Source organism: Microchirus variegatus (genome assembly GCF_963457635.1).
Source record: "Microchirus variegatus genome assembly, chromosome: 18".
Taxonomy (NCBI): Eukaryota; Metazoa; Chordata; class Actinopteri; order Pleuronectiformes; family Soleidae; genus Microchirus; species Microchirus variegatus.
In genome coordinates this window covers 4,599,799-4,619,070 of record NC_139819.1, presented here as the reverse complement: position 1 = coordinate 4,619,070, position 19,272 = coordinate 4,599,799, and the positions used below count along the sequence as shown (strand labels likewise).

Below are 19,272 nucleotides of genomic sequence, written 5' to 3'. Positions count from 1 at the left end.
GTCAGAATTATGCCTTTTTTCTTGTAATTCTTACTTTTTTTCTTGGATTTTTAAAATTTTGTTTCCCCAAAAAAAATAATATGTGGCCCTAATATCCTCAAAATATTCTCAACATCTATATATTCAGAATCAGAATCAGAAAAGCTTTTATTGCCAAGTAAGATTTAATACATACAAGTGATTTGTTCTGCTTCTGTCATTGGTGCATTACAAACAACAATCTCTAAATATAAACTATTAACATTTACAATGTAAAAAATATAAGAAATATAAATATAAGAACACATATTTGTCACAATTGTCATCTTTGTTACAAATCATTCATTCATTCGTAGACACAGATGTAACTTAACCCATTACTATAATATGTAATTCTCATGTTAAAGCTAATTATTGTGAAATGGCCCTTTTCCCAAATAAATCCCACCCCCCCCCCCCCCAACCCCAACCCCTCAAATATTGTTATTACGCCCCTGCTCGTGCCCACTGACTGCGCTCGTGCTCACTGTTGGGAGACGCGAGCAGCGACAGCGCGTGAAGAATCTGAAGAAGAAGAAGAAGAAAGTAGTTAACGTGTTCTGACTCTGAGTGGACGTTACAACCTGTCACCGATGGTAATGTAGTTGTTGTTGTTGTTATTGTTGTTGTTGTTGTCGTCAGGTGAAAGTAGCTTCAGCTGACATTAGCTCTATTTCATGTTATTAGCGCGTCGACGTAGTTCACCTCGAACACAAACAAGCTAATCAAGCTAAACTTGATGCGCGAGCGAGGGTCGTGTGTTAAATTTAGTAACACAATGAATACACAGCGTGTAGTGAAGAGACTTTCCTCCTCTCGGGTTTTATCAGGACGTTTATTTAAAAAAAAAAAAAATTAAACACCGATAAGTTATATTAATTTTAATGTAAACATGTAATTAGTGTCGTGTGAAATAACGACGATGTGTCACGTCATCAAGTTTCACCAGCTTCAACAGACAGAGGCTCTGATTGGTCCACACTGATCGACAGGTGAAAGCAGTGCACACTGAACTGAGTCAACTTTTATGCCAACAAGTATGACTTGTCAGCTTCATCTTCCACTGCACGCTGTCGCCCCCTGGAGGAATTCTCAGTAACTACCAAAACATTGTCATGAAGTATATACAATATAATTATAGCCGACTTTATCCTCATAGACTCTTCACTTAAAAATGGACGTCGTGTTCCAGTTTGAAAAGACAAGTTCAGAGTATGACGGAAGTAGCACTTAGCCACCAGGGGGCGACTGAATAATACTTCTACTAAGTTGTCTTTAATTTGTACTAGATTGTCAATTCGACATAAATCATGACAAAAGGCAAATTTGTGCATAACAGAGCATTTAATTTACAGTCATATCTGTGACCTACTATCATCACATCAGAAAATATATCATTTAAATGAGAGATGTTTGGCAAATGAATTAAATCTTAATGTAAAACATATACTGTAAATATAAATCTGAACTAAAAGGTTTTTTTGGGGACCCCAAAAAATGTCAACCGCGACCCGTATATCACTTGGTAATAAATTAGTAATTACGTAAAAGTTTATTTAGCACTTTTCACAGTAAATAAAGTGCTGTACAATCATACGCAAGGCTAAATAAGAACACATACACTCAACTTATTAAAACACATAAAAACGGCATTGCAATAATCTAAACGAGAGGAGATTAATGCATGTATGAAAAGGTACAAATCTACCAGATTCTAACAGAAGTGCTTGTTGTCCCACAGGCTGGACCAGGCTTATTTCCGCTCCTGTCTCTGTGCATTCTGGGGTTTCTCCACGTGGAAAGCGCCTCGGGCACCTTGAGCCTCATTGATTCTTCTTTCTGTCAGTAAGTAAATGATAATGCTTCATAATGTTAGGACGTATCTGACCTGGTGGCCCCTTTTAGCAATTTCAAAACCCAAGGTGATCGTTCCTTCCAGGCCACAGCTCACAGCTCCTGAATGGCTCTCACTCTCTTACTGTGTTTGTATTCCATATCTGTTTACACTGGTTTTACAATTTAGTTTTTTTTGAGTTCACTTTCCCATAATCTTGTTTTCTGTCTGTGAAAAGTGCTGCAGAAAATAAACGTTGCCAGCTCACATCGATCTTCATTTTCGAAAGACCTGGCATGGATTCGTAACATCTTGAGCTGAAGCCACGTCCTGTATCCTATGCGCAAATCCTGTACGACGATCGTGTGAGCTGTGCAAATAACGGCTAAGCTAAACACTGAGTCTGCCAGTTTGTTTGTTACTTTGCCAACCCGCAGTGTAGAACCACAAATACCCTATGTCCACACAAGAACACAAGATGCTTTGACTGTTTCTGTGTGTCCTCCTTTGTCACTGTAAATTGTCAGCGCAAACAGGTCTTTGTGGTTTGTGTTTGAAATAATCTCCAATGCTGAGTGCACCGTGTGGTGTCATATTACATCAAAAAGTGCATTAATTTAACTACTTTGGAGTAAGTTTACTAAGTAAACATTAGTATTTTAATGAATCTGTATCAAACCAAATCTCACATTACGCTGAATCTGTTTCCATTGCCTTTTAATGCAGAATGTGATTGACGGTTGTTCCGCTTTTTTTTCTCTGTCTTTTTAAAAAAGTGGTGAAATGAAGTTGGTCTATCAAGAGCTGGAGGTTGACGGATGCCTCACCGTCCCAGAGAATCTCCGAGAGAAAATCAGCGTAGATTGGGGAGCGCCGGAGGTTCACTTCTCTGGAGCGGATGTGGTAAGTGGTGTTTGTTTGTTTGTTTGTACACTTCAGGTTCTTATCACTTGTGGTCCCCTGATTGATTTCATGTGGCCCACCAATCAAAAATCAAGTTATTTAAGTCTCTTTTTGTTATTATATTAAAAAGAAAGACTTGTGAAATTTAGAAATTCTGTGGAATACTGTCATGAATATTATTTTTGCAAAATCTTAACATCATTTTAAGCTCATATTGCCCATCCCTACTGAACTTTTTTTTCACTTGACTGCCCCCTCCTGGCCAGAACGACGCTCAAAGGCCCCAAGATCATTTGATAGAGATTATTGTCCAAGTTATAATCTGCAGTTTTCAATGGGGATTACTCATGTCTTTCTATTAGCATCTATATTTATTACACCTCAGCGAGAGAGGAATTAAGTCTTTATTGTGATAAAAATACAATTATATGGGAACTCTCTTGTCATTTTATTGTTTATTAAGTTTGTCTACGTTTAATCAACACTGCCGGTCAAACGTGCACCTGCCTATTTTGGACACTAGAGTGCAGTAATGGATAAAAAATAAAACTGCATAATTCTGCATAACAAGCTGAACAGAGCAAGGCCATGAATTACTGTCACAACAACTAAATATTTACAATAATTGACCAAATAAGAAGAAGAAGAAGCAGCAAAAAAAATCTTAAAATGTCATCAGTTTTGAGCATTTTCTGTCATCAGTGATGTATTAAATACTGATTCAACGCGGTAATCTCAGAAAACACCACAGTGGGGCGCTAGTACATCACAGTCAAGAGCCGCTGGCTTCAGTTACATCGTATTGACACTTGTAGTTTATTATACTGTTGATATTTGAGTTGAATTGTGAAGTTTTTTCTGCTGTCATTAGTCAGTAACTGATGATAAAATCGACAAAAACCAGTACAATCATTTAGACAGTCGCCATTTGCTTAAAATATATACAATAACGTGCATAAAAATGAAGATGGGGTTCATTTATAAAACATGAAACTCTTGAAAATGCCTGATTTGCCTATTTAAACATAGTGTTAAGTGTTTTAAGTTAAAATAAGTTAAATTGTAAGTTGCCCATTTAAGAAGTTTGGCAAACTCAGCCTCAAAATACACATAAAATAGCTTTAACCGAGTTAAAGCGGAATGACGTAATTGATTAAATTGTATTATTCCATTAAAACTACTGTTTGTATGCAGGGTCAAAGAGGTTAACGTTAATTACTGTGAAGATGAAATGAAACTTGTTTGCTTATGCAACAGTGAAACTGTCTCAGAGATGCTTGTGAGAGGAGAATTAACATCAACATCCACGTTTCATTTAAAAACAAGCAAGTGATGCATCCAAGTCGAGTTTGAAGCAGGACCTGAATGTCATGCGGTGTCACGTCAGGTGTTAAAAATCATCACAGGGATTCAGTCACGTGACTGTTACTCTGTGAATCATCCGCTGAGCGAGTGACAGACGCCGAGAGGAAACTGCGCTCAAGTCAACGACGACGACGACGACGACTGTGCGCCCGATATTCTCACGGCCCCGTAAATTGAAAACTTAAATTGAAAGCCACCTCGGGTTTAGGAGCCCAGTTTATGAATTCCAGAGCTAAGCAGTCCTGGCTTGAACATGATCTATTGCCCTTCTCTCGCTCAAACTCCCTTTGATGTATGGTCGTATTATCTATAATGCTGTCTTACGTGATTCTCTTTTATTGCCAGAATCGGCGCCGGACAGCAAAACAGATTACATGTTGGATTAAATCAATACAAACTTTATTTACTGGGCTTTGAAATGTAATTCTCCTGACGATTGAGCAAACACACACACACACACACACGAAGACTCGGACTGTTTCCTTGTGGTTTCCGCGGTGGGTCCGACGTGTTCTCTGTCGCCGTTCCACGCTGCCAGCGTTCGCTGCTGTTCCGTGCCACTCAGCCGTTGTTGTAGCCGATAGCCGGAACACAGAACAGTGGCCGCTCGGGCTCATATCCACCCACTGCAACACCCACTTCATTACTGCTTTGGGATGCATGCCTGCTGAGTAATTGTAATGGAGCGCGATGGGCAGTCGTCCCGTAAAAAAAACGCCCCTGAATAGGTGTTCATGACCAAAAACAGAAGCGGGGGTGGTGGTGGGGGACTTCTGTGCAGACTTCTGTGTCCAAAACTTCACAGCCGACGTTTCACCACTTGAACTTTTTTTTTGTTGTTGTTGTTGTTTTGCAAAAAAGCCCCAGCACGTGTGTTTCGCGAGGCATTTTTAGGAGTCCCAGTCATGCTCAGAAGCCTCGGAAAGCTTGTGCAGTTTCATACCAGTGGGATGTGTTTTGGCTCCTGACATGCCTCGCAACATATTTTGGGCTGATAAATAAAGTTAGTGCTAAGTGGTTCTAAGGACTGGCGCTTAAATAGCTCCGAGCCATATTCTCCGTGTACATGTTAAGTAATATGTCGCAAGCGCAGACTGCAGAAGGTCACGTGTAGATTTTTTAAAGGTGTGAGGACAAAGCTTGAGTTTTTGAAGGGTAAGCATGTATTTATCCATCCATCTTCTACCGCTTTATCCTCTACATGAGGGTCCCTCCATATAGCTGATCAGGCTCCTCTTGATATACATTAAAATGGCTCAATATTTTATACAATCAGGTGATTTAGTACTTGTTTGTCTCATTTCTGCCACTCGGCGTCTTTCTCTCAAGTAAAAAAAAACAAAATACAAGAGCTTCTGCTCACTTCCTGTTAAAGTGACTGATCCTCTTAGACTTTTTCCCAAAGTTGCTTCGTATTTCAGCATTTTTGCAAGTTGCAAAAGCCGTAAAACAATCAATCGCTGTCTCCGCTCGCCATTTAAAAGCTATACAGCTGGTGTGTGTCAGTCATGTCATGCCTGTTTTTATTAATTTTTTTAAGTCCTGGCATTTTACAGATTAGCATTTAGACCAGTGTTCCCCAATCCTGGTCCTCGGAGAACCCCTGTCCTGCATGTTTCAGGTGTGTTGGAGCATGTTGACCCTGCTTCAGCACACCTGATTCAAGCGAGTGGGTTGTTTTCAGGCTTTTGTGGGTATATTTGGAGCAGGGAAACATCTAAAACAAGCAGGGTAGTGGTCCCCGAGGACCAGGATTGGGAAACACCGAATTAGACCATTTAAAAGTATATTATTTACGACAATTATTAAAGGAAAACTATGTAAAACATAGCAGCAGCCCAACACAATGGTGGTGTCATTGAAGGTGATAAATCAAACTGTCCATTACCTTCAATAGAAATATGGATATAACATTTTGGCTAATGAAAATAAATAACACCAGTCTGGTTTAATACAGAAATGTAACATATTACATCTTTAAAATTAGATCCACAGCTTCTCCGTTTTTGCTATATTCAAATTTACAAATAAAGCGACCTTACAATGTACATTTAGAAATACAAGTTTAACTCACTAGAAGTATAACTTAACTTAAACAACAATCACATTTACGTGCATAAGACACTCTTATTAAGTTCTCATCCAACTACAACTCTCAGGTTTGACATAATGTACGATATGAAGCACTCTTTGCACAGTCGGATAAAGTTTTGTGAGATATTGATTAGGAAAGAAGGGCCTTAACCCTTGGAACTAGCACTGCACACGTCTAAAATAGGAGTTACAGGATTGTTCTCGTATTACAAACCTCTACTGCTACAAATATTCACAGATTTAAGAAGCTAATTGACACAAACTTCAGTAATGATTTTAGTTTATTTGATTAAATGGTATTTGTCTGCTGTTACAGGGAGGTAAATTGTAAATAGCAGGTGTTCCCAGCATATGTCATGATGTGTTTATTTACTTTTTTTTTTTGCACCCGGTGACTAATGATTAAGATAAATTGTGTGGTTCATACTAAAAATGTCACACTGTTGTGTGTAACATCTTTACCCCAATATTAATTCTATAAATGCAAAATTGCTTTGAGGAAATTGAATTTCACTGGGATGAAAGAGCCATACAGGATCACGGTGTTGATTGAGACTATTTGGGGGTAAAAAAAAAAAAAAAAATTATTTGCCCGTAGCAAGAATTATAAAGAAAAGTGAAAATTATGAAGAAACCAAAAATAACCGAAGAACTCGGAGCTAAAAGGGATTAAAAATGCTCTGTATGCATTTGGCTACGTGTCAGCTCATCCAGGTGTGCCGTCAGAATGACTTTTTCTACCGTTTATAAATCTCCCTTTTTAATTTATTACTTACAATCAAGAAATGAACAAGCAGATAAGCTCTGTGGAAGGTTTGGCTCAGCAGATTTGGTTCGATTCTGAGAAGAAAAGGTCTAAGGACAAACGGTCGCAAAGACGCTCAACTGGCCAGAGGTTCGGGTCACGAACAGCTAATACGTTTCCACGCACAGTTAAACTGGTGGTTGTGTTGGTTTTTAGCTTAGCTAGCGGCTAGTTGTTAGCACGTGGCGGACCGTTCCTAGCTTGTCGGCCGCCATATTTAGAAGAGAAAGTGCAATTTCAGTAGAACCAAAATGTTGAGATGTTTTTTTTTTAAAGTACGGTTTTTATTGGGAAGAAAAATTTAATCAGGGCTACAAGTTCAAAATCAAAACAGTCATACTAGAGATGTCCAAAGCAGATGTCAAATTCTTATCTATAGATGTGTTAAACTACACAACCACAAGAACACGTGAGAGCAAATACCGTTCAACATTGCAGTTGTGTTTAGATGGTGGCAGGATCCATTGGTGCTGCTTTGGAGGCTTGTAGTAGTAGTTGCAATTAAAGTATGACAGAAGTAGTAGTTTGAATGGAGGTCTATGGGAAAATAAGCCTCTACTTCAATTTGTAACATCGTTGAACATTTTCCTGAGGAGTTTATGGTCTAAGTTGAAAGTTTCAGGTCTTCTTTGTTGTAAATCATGTTCCCATTTAGAGGGAAATAGACGATGAAGCACAATGTGAGTGTGATTGACAGCGGGAAACTTTCAAGTTCAAAATAACAAATCTTGAGTTTGCTCTGCGACTGCGTCCACTTTTGTGTGCGCAGTCTACTTTATGGTTTTAGAAGAACAACCTCATAGTTACTATAAAAGCACATATAGTTTGTTTTCTTCCTTTTTTATTTCTTTGTCTCAGTAAGGACCATTAGCCAAAGGGAAGGTTTTTAGACATGGGGGATTTTCAAAGCCTTGTTTTTTTTTTGGGGGGGGGGGGCATTTCTTATATCTGGTGGATGGAATGCGGTTTTTAAACCATTACTGCGATTAGAGCTGCCTCACTGTGATCTCTTGAGCTTGCTTACTCCTGCTAATAGCTGTTTCCTCTCTATTTCCCTCTATCTGTTTTCTTTTACCCTTTCTCCCTCTCTGTCTCTCTGTCTCTCTCTCTCTCTCTGTGAATGATTTTTATGCTTTGCTAAAACATGTGGGGGCGTTGAGAGAGAGGATTTAAATGCAACGATCCCCCTCCTCTCTCTCTCTCTCTCTCTCTCTCTCTCTCTTTTTTTTTTTTGGGTGAATCTCTGCGTTCTGTTTTTCTGCGAGCCTCTGATGACGACAGGGCAGCTTTAAGCCTGGCAGTGCCCACGGCAGGCTGCCGTCTCACCGCTGCCCACTCTCCTCTGTGTTGGCATGCCGGAGAAAAGCGAGGGTGGGGTTCCTCTCCAACAGACCTTGTCATTCCTAGGAAAGCCTACATGTCCACCCATGCAGGATCCCTGATAGGTCTTCATGTCGGGGATGTGGGAAATGTAAAGATCAGGGTTTTGTTTTCAGTAAGCAGCAGCAGCAGCAGCAGCCTCTCTGTCTTTATATTTAGATAAACAGACGAGGCACTTCGTTGAGCCTCAACATGACAGTTGGGGTCAACAAGTGAAGCATGTACTGTAATATCCATCTAATTGCATATTCACTCTCATCAGGTGGGTGTTTTTTGGCTCCGCCGGATTAAGGCTGCGTGTTTGGCTGAGATTCAGGGAGTTTATTTCCTTAGCTAATGTTTCTCCTTTTGTCATTATAACACCGTGCTAAGCTGACCCGTGTCCCTCTGCATTCAGTCAGTGCCCATTACGACACGGCGAATGTGATTCACGCCGGCTCCTGAAGAGGGAAGAAGAATTACAACCTTTCTGCGAGTAGCGCGATTGATTGTGCGTATTCGGTGGAATTAAGGGAGGGGGAAGTAAACCTCCACCTCCCCATCTCGCATCGGAAGAATCACCTTGTGGCACAAACGTGCACCTCAAGGGTTTGTCACAACTGAGGGCAAAAGGTCAACGGTCGCAGCGTAACGGCTTGCATGTCCGGTCTGCTCAGTTGTGAAAGGTTGCAGTGGATACGCAGCACTTTTTTCTACACTATTTCTGTAGAAATTAAATCAGATTTCAGCACGATTGGGTAAGGAAGGAGGAAAATAAAACTATATACCCTTCATACCCTCCCTCGTTTTCGGTAAACCATCCCGACGACTTTCCAGTAAGCGCAACCAAACAATGCAGAGATGTGATGTCTGCAGAAGTTACCGAGGGTATTTGGCGATTAATTGTCGAATTTAGCGGAGGTCGCGTAGAGAGGAAAGTAGCAGAGGCTGACAATTAATTGCCTTTTTGCCGTTTCTAGGCCATGTTAAAAATGTTGTAATCGCCAACGTTAAAAAGTCAAGTTACGGGGTTGGTTTTTCGTTTAGCAGAAGTTGTACGCGACATTCTGTGGTGGAGATAACACTTCCCGCGATCCCCCGCTGATTTCCGATGTCTTCAAATGAGGACTCTTGATGTTATTTTGATTGAGAGACTTGGCTTGGGAAAGATATATCTATTATATATATTATGGCTGAATGGTGATATACCTTTTATACTTCAGTGTTTTGTTATTCAGTTTTGTTCATTTTTAAGTAAATTCACATGTGAGATATAACATGTCAAGGGGGAGGTGCAGCATCAATGTCATGTGACCGCAATGTGATCTTATGAGACATGGGATTATTTTAAGATTACATGGGAAAACCAGACTGATGTTGGTTAGGATGCAAGTTATCGTACACGTAAAAAAAAACATACGTCTGGATAATAATTTACTATGTAGATATAACAATGCTTTATTAAATAAAAGACAGAGAAGGAGCGATAAACTGCCCATCCTGACCATCCTTCCCTCCAGTTATCACTAATATTCTCACGGTTTATTGTATTTTTCCCTTTGACGCCACCGTTTTGTACTTTGTTGTTGCAACAGCGTCACATTCCTTCACCTTATTTTTTTTTTTTTTTTACATAAACGCGTAGGCAGCAATACTTTTGTTTTGTTTTTTTACACTGGCTTTGAGAAAAAAAAATATGATTTCAATTACCATGAAAATGTATTGTATTATCAATGGCAGGATAAGGACAGATTAAGGAAGCTCTGGGCTGCTCTTACACCACGACAATGGTCAGGTTTCCGGTAAAGGTTTTAAAAAAAAAAATACTGAGAGAAACAGATTCAGACCTCGATACGCGATGTTTCACTTTCAGTTTTGAGTGGACATTATTTTAATCCGTCCACTATTCCACACAGTGAACTAAAGCAGGTAATAAGTATATAAGAATTGCTCCCTGTCAAAGGTAAGTTGGAAATTTAGAGTCAGATTTGCGAACTCCGACACCGAGGCAATAGCAAACATCAGAGGCAGCGGCAGGTCTTTAATAAAAATACCACCTGTACCTGTGCCTCCTGATTATTATTCAGTATTCACACAAGAAATCCCATCTTGTCTCTTCATATACATTGACGGCGAGATCTGTTCAAACAGAGATTCATAATCTGCATGGGAAGTGCATCTGCTGCTGTGGATAGATGCTAAGACAAACATACAAGATTAAATTTTCTATTTATACGAGCCACGGAAACCTAACGTTTGCCAGGGAGTTCGCTGTCAGACCCTGAGAGTGAGGCGCTCGCACTTGTGGCGCAGTGAGGAAACTTACAGTACGTTTTCCCTCCCTGTGATTTGTCCGGCAGCCTCGGGACGGATCGAAATATCACACGTACTAAAGGGTCACTGGTAATGGTTTGTATTTATATCGCACTTTTCTGGTCTGGATGACCAAACTACGGCTTTTCCCATTCTCCCATTCAGTCACACGTTCATACAGCAGAATATATGTGCAATCTCTGTCACACATATTTTTAATACCAGTTCACACGTTTCCGGCACAGCAGGCCACGAGCGACATGGGGGTTTAGCGTCTTGCACAGGGATGTATTGCGGCGCCAGGAATCAAACCCTCGATTTTTAAGTCTTTTTTTAACAGATCTTCACTCGGGCGTGGTACGTATATCGTATCGTAATAAAGTAGTACCAGGTACTATCGCTATTGGAAGAGCCCAAAAAAAAAAAAAAAATGTGTATTGGAAAAGCGCCATAGGTGTCTGTATCTCAGATTCATAGACACTCAACGTAACGTTTATTGAGGCCTGCACTTGAAACACTTCTAAATCTGCTTTTTCTTCTTCTTCTTCTTCTTCTACTTCTTTGATGGTCTTTTGAAAACTTAACTAATCACAAAGTGAAAAGTGATCATGCGAAGTTTTCCTTAAGACGCAGACGCTTGGCTTAGTGGCACGTTGCCCAAAATGGTTTTTTTTTGTTTTTAATTTCTCTTATGTGCCTCTCGTTTTTGTGGTCCGGCACTGGGGTTTAGTTACAGTTGTGTCCCAATCCTCTGATTCACCTTCTTTTAAGAACAGCTTGAGGGCTGCTCATAATGCTTAACTCTCCATAATGCCATCCCCTTCATCTCCCTGGTGCTTTTATTGTCTTAACTCTGGGTGGAGAGAGAGAGAGTGTGTGTATGTGTGTTAAAGTAAAAACAGGTTACACACACATACATACAATACACATTTGGCTCAGTGAAAGTATAATTTAGCAAATAAACATTTTTCTTTCCTTTTCTCTCAACTTAGTTGCCTTTTGCAGTCTGTTTACTATTTTTTTATCCGGCACATACATCCGTAGATTTACGCTTTTTTAGAATAATTAATAATATACTAATGCCGATCAGGTGCGTCATTGTGTCGATTGATCTCAGAACAAGAGCTGATTAAAAACTGACTCCCCTTGTCGTTTTCCCTGATCCTGTAGTTTGGAAGCAAAGAAAAATATTATGCAAATGATCTGTTAATCCCCTTTGCGTTATTTGTTCCGTTTTTTTTTTCCATTTTTCCACTTTAGTTCTATAGAGCACAGCGAGGCTGACAGGCGGACACCCTCAGATTACTTTAAAAAAAAAACAGGAAGACACCCAATAATTTAACCTGGAAGAAGCACAGATAGAGACCTTCAACTTAACCTCTTTTCTTCTCCCTTTTTACCTGTATTTTTCCCTGCAGATTAGCAGTCTCTCAGGGGGAAAAAACCAAAAAACATTGACCTGCACAATTAAGGATATGATATCAGCATAAGCAGGATAAAGCAGCTGAGTCTAAGCCGAGAGAGCAGTGGCACATGAAACTGTGACCACTTTTTTTTTTTTTTTTTTACATAGTTTTGTTGTCCCAAAAGGTTGGTGTTCAAAAATAATAAGAAAGAGGTGGGATGGTCTTAGATTCAAGAAGCTTAAAGAATAAATGCAAAAATCTCAAATAAGCCCAATTTTGCCCGAGCCAATGGCGTCGCACTCCGGTGGGTTTGTGTTGATCGTCTGCACTGACTCACGCGCCGCCCCTCCCCTCCCCAAATCAAAACACTAAGAGATTTAACGTGGCTTTTCAAAAAAAAAAATGTATCTAGACACTTATCCAGCTTAATCTTCTTAACATATTAAAGTGATTTGCTTTACCCCGAAGTGGCTGAAGCTGTGAGCTTCACCGCCCCTCACGGAGCTAAGACCTTTGAGATCATTGTGGACACCTTCTGCTCTTGAAGGAGAGAAGGTGGGCAGAAAGTCAACCTGCTCCTCAGCCGCGGAGAGCCGTCCCGTCATTCCTTCTTCTTCTCGATCTCTTTTTCCCTTTCATTTTTTTTTTTCCATTTGTTCTGTTATTAGTCCAACTGTTGCACTCAGTCAGTGTTCTTAGGCACGCGGCTCTGCCAGCGCTGCCCACACTGTGGTGTGGAGGTTTTGGAGCTCTCAGCTTTTGAGCCGAACTGAAAGAGCTGCTCTCTCACAGAGTAGGTGTTGGCAGGATGCTTTGTTTCTTTCTGTGAATGTCATGAGAGGTACGGATAATGAGAAAACTGAGCGCGCGGTTGATGCCACGGTTTACCCGCGTGCCAACTTTTGTGGCTGACTGCAGATTTCGGGGCATTTACAGATTAGATTATGCGCTTAACCTTTTCTGTAGACGCAACACAAATGTGGGAATCGGTAGTGACAGTTACAATGTGGTTTTTTTTTTTTTTCGCTTTTAAAATACCACTTCACAGGCCCGGGCAGCTAAAAGGTCTTGGTCAAACTCAAGCGCTGCTTATGTTCCTTTTTGGCATAATGCTCTATGGAGGCACCTCGGGGGCATCGTTTTTGCCAGATCACATCAGCGGAACTGTACGATTACACGTGAATACGTTCATCGTAGCTGAAGCCCGAGTCCACTTGTTGTCTTCGTGGTATTTAACGTGATGTCTGTCGAGTTAAATCAGACGTGATGGGGCAGAAAATTAACGTGGCCTTCGTTTAGTAATAATTAATGCTGGGCCGTTAACGTCGTTATCGCATGACGACTGACTGGAAAAAGACGCGCAACGTCTTGTTTGCGTGACTCCCCGATTGTTAATGAGTCTTTTTGTGTCGCTGCACTGGAGCCCAGGCACCGTTTACCGGTCATCTCCCTTAGCTGCGTTAGCTCATTTAGCGCCGTTAGCGCGCCGACAGTCGAACTTTGTTAAACGAAAAGAGCAGCGCTACAAATAACCACTGTAACTGTGCGCCTCTGTTTTTAGAGTTTAGCGTTACTTTACGACTTTTAACGATCGGGTGTCACGTAAACATGACGTCGCGCACGTCTTTCGTCATGGAAGCTCGTCACGCGTTAACGTTGACGCCGTTGCCCAGCACTAGTAATAATAATATACATTTTTATTTTATATGTACTGCTTTTTAAAGATTCTCAAAGAGCATGTATAGTCAAAAATCTGTTTTGAAAAGGAGGTTCCTACCATTATTATACACGATACATGGTCCACGATACCAATAATATCACGATACAACGATTCTTGCGAGAAGAAGACAATCGTATAGCGATACATCACGATATCTGTCTAACAGAAGGAAAAAAAGCGTTTAACGTGAAATTCACAGCATCGAGAACAAAGTGCATAAAGTCGATGTATTGGATGTGGATACAGCATCGATTAACGTAGCTTTCTAAACCATTATTAACCCGCTGTAAACTCCCCTCTTCTTCAGCCAGGTAACCCAACCACCCAAGTTTAACCTCATTCATTTGAGCAGCGCCCCCAAGAGGAGACATGAAATAGCAACGCTCGGCCAGTGAAACCCTTCATTTGTTAACTAAAATATCGGTTTGCCCTAGCGTATCGATAGTTGTATCGCACGATATATCACCAAATCTATATTTTGACCTAAAGAAGAGACTAAATAACCTCTTAAATCCCTGGTGGAAACGGTAACAGCTAGTAATCAACTAAATACATAGTACAAGTAGTAATTAAATGTCTGTTTTAAGTCCAAAAGTGGACTAACAGTGTGGTTTAGACAGTTCTCTTACTTGGTCAATGTCTTAATGGCATCTTCCGTAGATTTAACCTCCTTCGTGATGCCATCGCGTGTGACACGGAGGTGTCTCGAGGAACAACTTGATGGAAATAAATGTATATACTGTAGTGCATAATTATTAGTATTGATCTATTGTTCACCTCTTTGTGTTATTGAAGCTGACGGTCACATGGTCCGTTGTACTTGATGTATGACAGGTGTTGAAATCACCCAGTGAGGCCGTTGTTGAAGAGGCTCCACACAGACGAGCACTTCAAACAAACTATGAGTGGTTGCTTCTTTTCACATCGCAGAGAATAGGAGAAATTGATTGGAACTGGGAGGCTTAGGACTGGATTTTCCCCCCAGAACCATAATATATTTTTTTCTTTAACAACTGCAGCTTAAATTTAGATTTGCTTTTTTTCTGGCTTTGTTTTTTCTGGCTTTTCTTCTTCTTCTTCTTTTTTTTTTATTTCTTTGTCCAAATCCTATCGAGTGGTGCTTCAGGTTTTTTTCCTTGAGTAAAAAGTTGATATTGTTGTGTTGAGAGGGAGAAAGGACTTTTTTTTTTTTTTTTTTCTTCAAGTGTGCAGGAATGTAGATTTCTTCCCCCCGTGAAATCCTAATTGTGCCTTGGAGGGCTGGTAGGGTATCTGTGCTCCGCTCAGCTCAACAGGATTTGTGTCTGTGTATGTTAGAGTATGTCTCTTAGCTTGAATGCGGATATAACCCTTTCATTGCACAAGCTGCTGATATTTCATATTTGCCGATAGGCTGATCCTGTGCATCCGTATCTTCTTTTTTTTTTTCTTAAAGACAGTGAAAGTTTTTCACTAAAGAATCTTACTTATTTGTTATTTCCCCCCCTTAAATATGTAATATCTTTTAAGCGTTACCTCTTGGGGACCTCGTGTCTGTGGATCAACCTTATTTGAAAATTAAGCTCCTGAGAGCGGGGCCTTGCCAATAGTGTACGGTCAGATTGAGAATATATCTCAGGTCAAAGCTACTTGCTTGTTGAATTATTGCCGTGCATTTATCTATGCAAATCCAGGATAAGATCCTATCTGCCTGCAGCGACATATCCCCCCGGATTTCATGTCTACATGTGAGTTAGGCAGGTTACGGTTGACAGTGAATCGCAGCAACACGTATGCCAAGATTATTGCCGTAGTCATTAATTGTTGCTGGAAAGGGGGATTAGGATTACCGGTCCTGCAGAAACACTTAACACCTGTCCTGCCTTAAATCGAACAATGTTGCTTCAGTTTCCCTTATATTTCAGTATCAGTTCAAGCTGGCCAAATAATAATAAAAAAAAATAAAAAAATAAGGAAGAAAAAAAAAAAAGGCTGATTTATTCAAATGAATCATCAACACTGGAAATGATTCAACATGCGCCACATTCAGATGGGTGATATATTATTCCCTTGGGGAGAGGCAAAGATGGAGCCGCGGAGCTGTTTTATTCCTGCTCTCTTTATCAGTGTGTCAGGCAGAGCGGCTGAGCTTGTTCTCAGTGAATGGACGAGCCCTTGAACCATAAACCTGTACCTCCTCTGATAACACTTTCCCCCATTGTGGTGCGAGTGCCGTTCCCGCTGATGTCCTCTCTTGACAGCGCTAAATATATCCACGACAACAACACAAAATGATCTGTCAGACGAATTTCTTTATTTCAACCACTTCTTGCAAAGCTAAGGATTTTCAGTGCGGTTGTGTGTGTGTGTGTGTGTGTGTGTGTTTTTTTTTGATTCTGTAGCGTGGACTTAATTTTTCTCAGTCTCCATCTTGTCATCTCCCTCGTGTCCTCGTCTGTTAAGTCTGTGCCACACTAGATCATCATTTTGAGTTTTAGGAAAACACAAAATGATCGACGTTTCTTAACATTTTCGAAAATTTTATCGGCATTATTGATGAATCGATAAAGTAATCGTTAGTTGCAGTCCTAGTTTTATTCCTATTTTTGAGGTTTGCGGTATCTGATTTGTCTTCTGAAGCTGCTCCTGTGAACATTTCACACTTTGAGTCGATTAGGGGCAATTAGCCATAACTAGCGAAACTCTTCTGTGGGCGGATTATCGGGCTAAAAATCACGTGATCTGAATTAGGATTTACTAACTTGTAGCTCTGTCACTTATTGAAGGCAATTGTCCACCCACACACACACACACACACACACACACACACACACAGACTGTTGGTTGCAATGCTGAGTCAGCAGATTTGTTCATGTCTTTACCACCTACAGTGAAGAACCCTGAAATACTTCCACGCAGCACTTGTGGTGTCGTGATGTGTCCACCATTTTTAAACAACGACAACAACATAGCATCAGGTGCCGTATTTGTTTTTACTCATGGGCCAAGAAGGCGTTCAAAGTGGATGTAAGGCCAAGCTGCGATCACAGTGCCCTCTGCTGGATCACGGAGTAATTACCTCCAGGCAGTTTTTTGGAATTGAGAAAAAATATATTACGATGATTGGCAAGATACCACTTAACCATGTCCGATACCAATCAGTCCAATACTGTTATTTTAGACTTTTTAAACTAGGACGCTGTTAGCAATATATTTGTTCTAATTAGATTTGAGCGACCGTAGCTCAGCGGTAGAGCGAGTTATCTTTCAACTGGAAGGTTGTGGATTCGATCCTGGGTCTGTTAGTCTATATAAAAACCTGCATTGAATGGCAAACGTGTAATGTAAAGCAGCTTTCATTGGTCATCAAGAGAAATTTTAAATAAATAAGGAGCATTTACTGACTCTTCTTCTCTTGATTTTTTTGTGGTAGTAATGTATAACGATAGAGGAAATGTAGTGGAGTAAAAGCTGTAACGTGAAAATTGTACTTAAGTACAGTAAAGAAGTATTTGTACCATGCTGCTTTGCAACACTGGCAATTTTAAGCTATTTCAAGAAAGACACATTTATCCCACTGTGTAACATGAAGAAAGAAATACACCGCCCACAACATGACTCAGCTGAAACGCTGTTGCTGAGTTTTAATGACACTGTTACAGTCTGTGAATAGTGAAACATGCAATATAATTCAAATTCTGATTTTGACCAATATCGGTATTTTATCGTCTCGTCCCTAATTGTTATTTCTATTTTTCGTCCTTGTATTTTTAATGTAATAATCTAGTTCTTTTCTGACCCTTGAATTTCCCCAGTTTTGGGTCTATAAAGGCCAAACTAATTTAACACAATTTGACCGGACATCCGATTTTTGGATTAAAGAGTTGACAGCCTCTCTGTCTTTTCTTTCTTGCTTTACTCTTCTACATTTCATGCAAACACGGTGCTTTATATCACTTTTTTATCAGCTTTGTCTGCTGCTGCTGGGACCTCGGGCTGCTCTGACGTAGGAGATAGCCACATCTTCTTAGGTGGTAAAAGTGCTCCCTGAATAACTCAGAGCCCGTGTGATGACATGGCCCTGATTGTCAGACGGGTGGGCTGGTGACACTGGAACACAGACGGTGCTTGTCTGTTTGAAATATTCTCTTTCAAGCTTCCAAGCCCTGGGCAGTCCTCTCTCCCAGTCTCCCAACACCCAGCTTCGCCCACTGAAACAAGACTCTTCCATACTGGAAAATCCGGCCCTGTCAACTGGCAGTCTGGACTAGGTTCAGCCCACATGCCAAGCACACCACCAGTCCCCCCCCCCCCCCCCACCCTTCCTCCGCGCGCCCACCCGCCACCACTTCCTCCTCTTAATAGGCTCTAGAGTTTGCCACCCCATGTAGATGCCTTTTGGTCGCCATCCATGGATGGCGTCAATAGCATCTTCCTACACAACAGTGACTGAACGGAGGGCACAAGAAAATGTGGGAATAATTTACACTTTCTCACTGTACTACCATCAGAAACCATAATTAATCATGATAGAAAAAATGTGGAAGCCATCTTGGCTGGTGAAACACACAGTGCCTGTGAACAGCCCTGACACCTTTAACAGCTCCGGTGGCCAAATAGGAATGGGTGTCAGAGTGCTTACAACTCAGCTCCCTCCATGGCAGCGTTTAACCCATCGTCTCCATAACTGTCTGCTGCAGCATGGTTTTTCATAAAAGTGTAACTATTGTGAGCCTTTTTGATGGATTGGATTTTAATAAAATACAAATATAGGTCTTAAGTATTTTGCCCCCCCCCCCCCACCAAAAAAAAAAACAATGTGGCAGAGAGTGTCAAAACAGAGGTAACAAAAGCAGAGAAACAAAGAATTGTTTTTCATTATTGAAGATTAAACTAGCTATGGTACATATGAGGATATCGTGTTACAATATTATGATGACAAAAAAAAGCTTTGATTTATGATGCTTTTGTCATCATTGTAGAAAAAAATGACACACATTTATCACAAAAAAGGACATTTACTGCCATCAACTTACTTTGTTGTTGTTTGTTGCTATAAGCTTTTACATCATCTCATTCATAGTCGTGACCCAGATTACCACATCACTGTATAGAATCTTGTCAAGTATTCTCTTATCCGGGCTAATTCCGTGCACTGTGAAGTAATTAGGTATTTATAGACAACACTTGGTGGTAAAATAACCGATCTAGGTTTGTGTCATTATTTGACAGATTAATTATGGTCATGAGTCCAGTGCTGTAATTTGCCCTGTTTGACTGCGTTGTATTCTCAGCAGTCAGACTAAGTGATAAAAATATTTCTCTCCACTCGTGCGACAACGACGCTGGAAACCACCGCATGTATCGCGGGTTTCAAACTTTCTCTGGCCTGCCCTACAAAATGCCAACCCCATAATTAAAATGTGTCTGCCAGTGTTGTCGCACTGAAGTCTAGGACGTGTCAAAGTCAATTTTC

The 19,272-nt window shown here is 40.5% G+C and overlaps 1 protein-coding gene across 2 annotated transcripts in view; it reads left to right on the top strand.

Annotated features, from left to right (window-relative positions):
• Nucleotides 1-487: 487 nt before the first annotated feature.
• pebp4 (phosphatidylethanolamine binding protein 4) overlaps nucleotides 488-19,272 on the top strand; it is a 78,870-nt gene continuing 60,085 nt past the window's right edge. For both annotated transcript variants that reach the window (XM_083905063.1, XM_083905062.1), the window contains exons 1-3: nucleotides 488-614; nucleotides 1,760-1,863; nucleotides 2,629-2,755. In XM_083905063.1, the coding sequence (XP_083761189.1) occupies nucleotides 612-614; nucleotides 1,760-1,863; nucleotides 2,629-2,755 (234 nt within the window). In that variant the 5' untranslated portion in view covers nucleotides 488-611. The remainder of the gene's footprint in view (nucleotides 615-1,759; nucleotides 1,864-2,628; nucleotides 2,756-19,272) is intronic.